At 39.6% G+C, this 7,482-nt stretch overlaps 1 protein-coding gene across 1 annotated transcript; it reads left to right on the top strand.

Annotated features, from left to right (window-relative positions):
• On the top strand, positions 1-6,975 carry nefma (neurofilament medium chain a). The gene is made up of 3 exons (XM_028806285.2): positions 1-1,133; positions 1,912-2,036; positions 4,948-6,975. The coding sequence occupies exons 1-3, from the start codon at positions 84-86 to the stop codon at positions 6,368-6,370; spliced, it is 2,598 nt and encodes an 865-aa protein (XP_028662118.1). The 5' UTR covers positions 1-83; the 3' UTR covers positions 6,371-6,975.
• The last annotated feature ends 507 nt before the right edge of the window (positions 6,976-7,482 follow it).

Below are 7,482 nucleotides of genomic sequence, written 5' to 3'. Positions count from 1 at the left end.
CGAATATGCTTCGGATATAAAAAGGCAGGGCGAGAGTCAGGAAAGTGCTGTGAGCGCCACACACATATCCCAAGTCTTCCAAGATGAGCTATACTCTGGAAACGATAGGTAACCCCTCTTATAGAAGGGTGATGGATACCAGGACCACATACAGCCGGACCAGCGCATCCCCGTCCAGCGGGTTCCGCTCCCAGTCCTGGTCCCGGTCGAACCTGGGCAGTTCCCACTCATCCTCCTACAAGAGGACCAACGTAGCCGTTCCCAGAGCTTACAGCTCCGCCGTCCTCAGCTCTGCCGACAGCCTTGATTTCAGCCAGTCCTCCGTGCTTAATGGGGACTACAAGCGTTCTAACGAGAAAGAGCAGCTCCAAGGGCTTAACGACCGTTTTGCCGGCTATATCGATAAAGTGCACTACCTGGAGCAGCAGAACAAGGAGCTCGAGGCTGAGATCCAGGCTCTGCGGCAAAAGCAAGTCACCCATTCCCAGCTTGGAGATGCATACGACCAAGAGCTGCAGGAGCTTAGGTCAATCCTGGAACAGGTGAACCACGAGAAAGCGCAGATCCAGCTAGATACCGATCACATCGAGGAGGACCTCCAGCGCCTTAAAGATCGCTATGAGGACGAGGCTCGGATTAGGGACGAAACGGAAGCTACTATTCGGTCAATGAAGAAAGACATTGAAGATTCGTCACTGATTAAAGTTGAGCTGGACAAGAAGGTCCAATCTTTGCAGGACGAAGTTGCTTTCTTGAAAAATAATCACGAGGAGGAAGTCGGGGACCTGCTCGCCCAGGTGCAAGCCTCACAGATCACAGTGGAAAGAAAAGACTACCTCAAGACAGACATAACGTCCGCCTTGAAGGAGATCCGCTCGCAGCTGGAGGGCCACTCTTCCAAGAACCTACAGCAAGCTGAAGACTGGTTCAAATGCCGCTACGCCAAGCTGACCGAGGCTGCCGAGCAGAACAAGGAGGCCATCAAATCCGCCCGGGATGAGATTGCCGAATACAGGAGACAGCTTCAGTCCAAAAGCATCGAGCTGGAGTCTGTGAGAGGCACCAAAGAATCCTTAGAGAGACAGCTGAACGATATCGAGGAGCGTCACAACAACGACCTGGCGAGCTATCAGGTGAGCCCCGCTTTCTTGGCGGAAAGACACGCGGCTTGAATTGAGCTGTTCTGAAAAAAAAAGTCTAGTCACGAACCGGACGATTACACAGAGCTGCCAAGAAAGAAAAGACATTAAAAGTAAACGGGATACAAGAGTGGTTAGTTCAAGTCAAGGAGTGTCAAATTCTGATATGTTTAAATATTATTGTAAAACTTAGTGCGTAAAGGGGAATATAAGAAAACACGCAGAGCAAGTGCATGTGTGTTAATTAAAAAAAAGACTCGAAATAATAAATGTCAAGTCTTTGGTATTACAAATATTTTCTCCTGGTAATATTTAAGTTACAGTTTCTGTTTAAAGCTGATCAGTTACGTTCACTTTAAGAACAAAATGTTCACTTTAAGAACAAATTAAATGTCGGCCGTGTGCTTAACATTTTTGCTGAGTAATCGCTTAGCATCCGCAAATCGATGAAACTCTCTCTCTCTCTCTCTCTCTCTCTCTCTCTCTCTCTCTCTCTCTCTCTCTCTCTCTCTCTCTCTCTCTCTCTCTCCCAAGAGCAAAACGTCCGCAATGCATCGCAGCCAAGGGGCTATCCCAGCGTGCTCGATTGAGAACCCGTAATGTTTAAAACTGACACATTTTTATATCATGGCGATAATATGTTTGATGAATGCGCAGAGTATCCTGAAGCACACTGTACTGTCCTACTTCGCTGTGGAATCAAATCGAGGGGTTTTACATTTCTTTTTGTCCCCCCCCCCCCCCCCCCCCTTCTGTTAATCTCACATTACAGGAGACAATTCAGCAGCTTGACAACGAGCTCAAAGGTACAAAATGGGAAATGGCACGTCATTTGAGGGAATACCAAGATCTCCTCAATGTCAAAATGGCCCTGGACATAGAAATTGCAGCCTACAGGTAAGCAACGTGCTCAGAACCTGATTTGAATATTAATTGCACTGCAGATATCTGCTTCTTTGGAGTTGTTTTTTATGTGCTCATATTAAACGTGAAACACAAAAATATTAGAACTTATACCTCAGCCCACCAGTATGCCGCTTTTCACAGCCGATTTTGTCGCTGCTGTGTTTAGACAATGCGGCGTTTCCTCCACTCTGAAGGTTGTTTTAAAGGACTTCACTTTTCGCTGCTCGAGTAGGGTGCGTACTGCGTCGTGCCTGGCGAAGTTCTAGGGAATGGATGATGTCAGTCGCATAGACTTTACAATAATTAAACGGCCAGATTTAAATATGGCCTGATGTGATTGAAACACATGCCTTAACAGCCGGGTTAGGTATTAAGTTGAAGTTTGAACGGCTTTCACGTTACTTCATCCTTCTGATTATTTTATTAGGTCATTAGAACGAGAAAATAATATTGAAACTTTTTAAAGGAGTTATCAATGAAAAGTGGAGCTCAGTAACATAGTCTTGCATATAATTAATATTTTGAGACTATAACATTGTATTGTTCCCAGGATACAACTACTTTGCATGAGTTTTAATTTAGGCAGTGGATCATAAAAGTTTTTTTATGTTCACTTATTTTAAGAAAACACCTACAGTAATCATGAGCTGTGGATATCAGATTAGGAAACTTTACTGTTTCAAGGTTTGCTCATTTCAAATCACTTACCTTGAAATCCTTCCTTTTTCATATACACATTTATTAAATGTTCTCACATTGTTTTCCACTAAGTATATACATTTTAAATGTGGAATCTGTTATTCTTACTTTTTTTTTTTTTACTTTTTTATTTATAAAAGGTAGAATGCATGTTACACTGTTTTATACAGTATACCGTACATATAGTGGTAGCATATTTCATAAGGTTTTTTAAAATAAAATGATTAAAATAGTAAACCTCCAAGTGTTATTTACATTACATTTTAGATGCAGCTGTTTCAAATTTTCTCAGCTGGGAATGTAAATTTGGATTTAAATTCCAGTCAGTATATTGAAAGTCTAGTGATGTGTCAAGTTTGTTGCAAATTTAATTTTTTTCTTTTTTTAACTTTACTTTTATAATAATCATCATCATCATCATGATCATCATCTTGATTATCACGGAAAGCTAAGCTGAAAAAGATTTTTGTACTTTTTAAAAGTTGGTACTTTTAACAGCTTTGTGAATCCATGAGTGGCTGTCCAGCACGCTGTCCATGGTACTGAATGATTTCATTTCAGCTCTGCTACCGCCCAGAACTATGCAGTGCAGCTGTTTTTATGTTGCAAGAGCCATATAACAAACTGTAAAGACTATGTTTTCTCACTAGTTTTAACAACAATGAAATGTAACTCTAAAATAAGAGGCTGTGCTTAAAAATTCTTTAATACAGAATGCAGCCATGACAAGGACCTTGTGCTTAATTTGACATAGAGGTTGCAATGACCTTCAAGAGAGAGAATTGTATTTGAAGTCCTTAAGACATGGAAAACTGAAATTTTATTTTAAATGTTTATCAGACAGACTGAGTATTTTGTTGATATCCAATGCTTACAATTTTAAAAGAATATTAATATTGATTTAATTATTTTGGCTCAAGTACAAAGATCAGTATGTTACATGCATAACACACAAATTGTTGGCTTCTACAATTCTCATTTGCTTTTAAGACTTGTACCCCTTTCTTTATAGTCACAAATACATTGCAATTATACAAGTATACATATTACATTGGGATTTGTACAGAGCTGCTTCACTAATTTCTGTAATTATTGCTCAATATTGTTTTCTTCCTAGTCATCAGAAAGACTGTTTCACAATGGCAGAACAATTTTTAAATTCTACATCTGCTTCATCTTACTATTGCAAGTCACTATTCCCAGATGTGCAGATTTTCCGTTTCTGCTTTTTAGTCCCTAATTGGAAATTAAGGCATGCCCTGACCAGAGTTGTTAAAAATATCAGAGCTAGACATGGTGTGATGGTAAAAATGGCCAACATTGCAATATGCAGTTGAATTTGTTTTTGAGACAGTTGCATAACATGCTTTTCATGCCCTTTGTAAATGAGAAAACATTAGAAGATGTCATATCTATATCCCATTGGGATTAATAAAGTATCTATCTATCTATCTATCTATCTATCTATCTATCTATCTATCTATCTATCTATCTATCTATCTATCTATCTATCTATCTATCTATCTATCTATCTATCTATCTATCTATCTATCTATCTATCTATCTATCTATCTATCTATCTATCTATCTATCTATCTATTCATTTTTGATGCTGTTTTAGGGTGCAAGGCAATACTGGGTATATCCCTGCATGCGTTGCCAGTTAATAGCAGGGTACACTGACACATACACACCAACACTCTGTTATTCTGAACAACTTTGCAGTTGCTAATCAGCCTAACCCAACCTTAACGGCAAACATGCAAACCTCACACCTATAAATATTTTCTGAAATACAATGAATGTTTCAGATGTTGGCCACAGCAGACATGTAAGGCACAGTACAAAGATAAAGTCTTGATTTAATTTCTGCAGTTATTCTATAAATAATCTAGTTTTTCTCCAACTGTCATGTAGGAGAAAACATTTTAACTAAAGCACTCATGTTGAGTGTTAGTGCCCGTGCCCATGAATACTTGATTGTCTTTTCCCTTACTATCGTAGAAATGAAAAAAATGCTAATTGCTCTTTTCAATTCAGTCCAGAAGGAACAGTTCTAATCTGATGTTTACTACTACTAATACTGCTAATAAATCTAACTTTTTCCAACTAATAAAAAATTTAGAATCTGTTTTTCTGGTTTGATTTTTAATTGGCTCCCTTTGAAATAATTTATATCCCCTATTTATTCCTGTCTTTGCAGGAAGCTTCTGGAAGGTGAAGAGACCAGATTCAGTACATTTTCAGGTAGCATTACTGGTCCATCATTCCCATACAGACAACCATCTGCACCCATTACCCCAGCCAAAATTCAAAAGTCAAAAACTGAGCCCCCTAAATTGAAAGTTCAACACAAATTTGTTGAAGAGATCATTGAAGAAACAAAGGTAGAAGATGAGAAATCTGAAATGGATGAGGCTCTAGCGGCTGTAGCTGAAGAATTGGCCGGAACAGAAGAAGCAGGTGAAGAGGCAGATGCAGAACAAGATGAACAGGAGGAAGAAGGTAAAGAAGAAGAGGAAGCTGTTGAAGAAGAAGTGATCGCAGTTTCTAAAGCCAAGGTAAGCGCAAGTGCACCTCAGGGTGAAGATGAGGAAGAAGAAGACAAAGGTGATCAGGAAGAGGAAGCAGCTGAGGAGGAAGAAGGGGAGAAAGAAGAAGAAGAAAAGGAGGAGGAAAAGGAAGGAGAAGAAACTGAGGAAGCTGAAGAAGAAGCTGAATCAAAGGATGCTGGAGAAGAGGAAGAAGCTGAAGAAGCAGAAACTGAAGCTGCTGCTGAAAAGGGAGAAGGAGAAGATGAAGAAGAAGGAGAAGAAACAAAGGAGGAAGGAGAAGGAGAAGAAGAAGCAGAGGCAAGTGAAGGTGATAAAGAAAAGAGTGAGGGAGAAGGAGAAGGTGAAACTGAGGCTGTGGAAGAAGCTGAGGTGGAGGAAAAGATTGAGAGCACCAAGGCCACAAAGCAGGAAGCTGAACCAGCAGAGGAAGAGGAAGAAGCAAAAGGTGCAAGTGAAGGAGAAGATACAGAGGAAAAGGAGGCTGATAAAAAAGAAGAGGGAGATGACAAAGGTGAGAAGGAAGAACAGGAGGAATCTGAGTCTAAGCCAGAAGAAGAAGAAGAAGAAACAAAAGAGGATTCTGAGGATAAGAAGGAAAAGGGAGCTGCAGAGGATGCAGGAGAAAAGGACTCTCAGGAAGAAGCAGCCACTGAAGAAATTGTTTCCAAGAGTGAAGCCGGAAAAGTAGGTGCAGAAAAGGAAAAGTCTGATACAGCAGAGGAGGCAGATAAGGAAGATGTAGCTGTCAATGGAGATGTGGCTAATAAAGAAGAGGAGGGCTCTGCTGGAGAGGAAACAGAGGAACAAGAGGATGAAAAGGCAGTAGTGACCAATGGAGTAGAGGAAAGCCCTACCAAGGAAGAAGCTGGAGAAAAAGTAATAATCACCAAGACAGTGGAGACAGTGACCACTGGGGAAGATGGCACCACAAAACACATCACTAAATCAGTAACAGTCACAGAAACAGTGAAGGATTTTGAAGAAGAGATTAAGCAAGAAAAAGTAGTATTAACCAAAAAAACAGAGAAAGTCACCTCACAGTCTGTAAAGAAAGTGACAGAAGAGGAGTAAAGATGCTGGTAAACTCACAGGAAGGGGAAAGTAGAGAAAGGTACAGGATGAGACTGCTATAAAATGCATGTGAGTGACAGCTTTAATGGGCTTTAATCAGAAGTGGTTCTCTCATGGGGGTTCAAGAACTCTGTTATTTACTTTGTGCAATATTGGGGGGGGGAATGCATGCAAGCAGAAGTGTGCCCTCCACCAGACTGGGAAGTTACGTGCAAAAATAAAATAAAATAAAATAACAAGAGAGACAAAAGGAACAAAGAATAAAATTAAATCAAATGCATGAATGAAATGATTATTTCCCAGGAGGATGGAGGGTCACTTCTCAGGAACGTCTAAAGATGTATTATGCAAAGAACCAACTGAGCCAAAAAAAGAAAGAATAGATAAGTAAATTAAAAAAAAAAGATATAAATATAACAAACAAAACTCTTAGCCTTAACATGCTGTTTATTGCTATATTTTGTGTTTACCTCAACTGTGCAATTAAAAATGGAACTTTTGTTCATGGGGGAACCTAACTTACAAGCACCCATAAGCAACCTGTCATTGACTCATACAAATCTCACAGCAGTATTTGCCCAAATAAAGGACATATTGAAAATGTACTTTCTGTGGTCTTGTTTTTGTTGTATTAATTACTTTGTTTTCTTTGGTTTTTATTAATGAAAATATAGTCTTTTCAGCTCCAATGTGATGGAATAATGCCATGAAGTAGGTTTGATGATATGTCAGCCAATGTGTCTCAGTTTGTTTTATTTGTCTATTATCACTTAACACTGTAGACATCTAATTTTTTATTTTATCTGTATTGCCCTGGGTAGCATCACAGAGAGCTAGCATTGTCCCCAGCATCGATGTCAACAAGACAGTGACCATTTCTTGTTAGGATTCCTGCCAGTCAAGGGACATCATTCATTCTTATAAATTTAGAATCATAAATCAGTAATTTGACTGTGGAAATGATGTACGGTAAATTCATTTGAACGTAAGGAACTCATGCAAACTCAAAGCAGAAGGCATGCAATCTGGAAATCAAGCTGGGACCCTGGAAATGTGACACAACAATGGTACTCATTGTGCCATCATGATCCTCAATACAACAGATATCTTGG

Source organism: Erpetoichthys calabaricus, chromosome 1 (assembly GCF_900747795.2).
Source record: "Erpetoichthys calabaricus chromosome 1, fErpCal1.3, whole genome shotgun sequence".
NCBI lineage: Eukaryota > Metazoa > Chordata > Cladistia > Polypteriformes > Polypteridae > Erpetoichthys > Erpetoichthys calabaricus.
The sequence above is the reverse complement of the archived record's forward strand: the minus strand, read 5'-3'. Positions and strand labels throughout refer to the sequence as shown.

Coding starts and splice junctions, on each gene's coding strand:
- nefma (XM_028806285.2), top strand. CDS start 84: ATGAGCTATACTCTGGAAACGATAGGTAACCCCTCTTATAGAAGGGTG. Junction 1,134..1,911: donor ACGACCTGGCGAGCTATCAG/GTGAGCCCCGCT, acceptor CTCACATTACAG/GAGACAATTCAGCAGCTTGA. Junction 2,037..4,947: donor ATAGAAATTGCAGCCTACAG/GTAAGCAACGTG, acceptor CTGTCTTTGCAG/GAAGCTTCTGGAAGGTGAAG.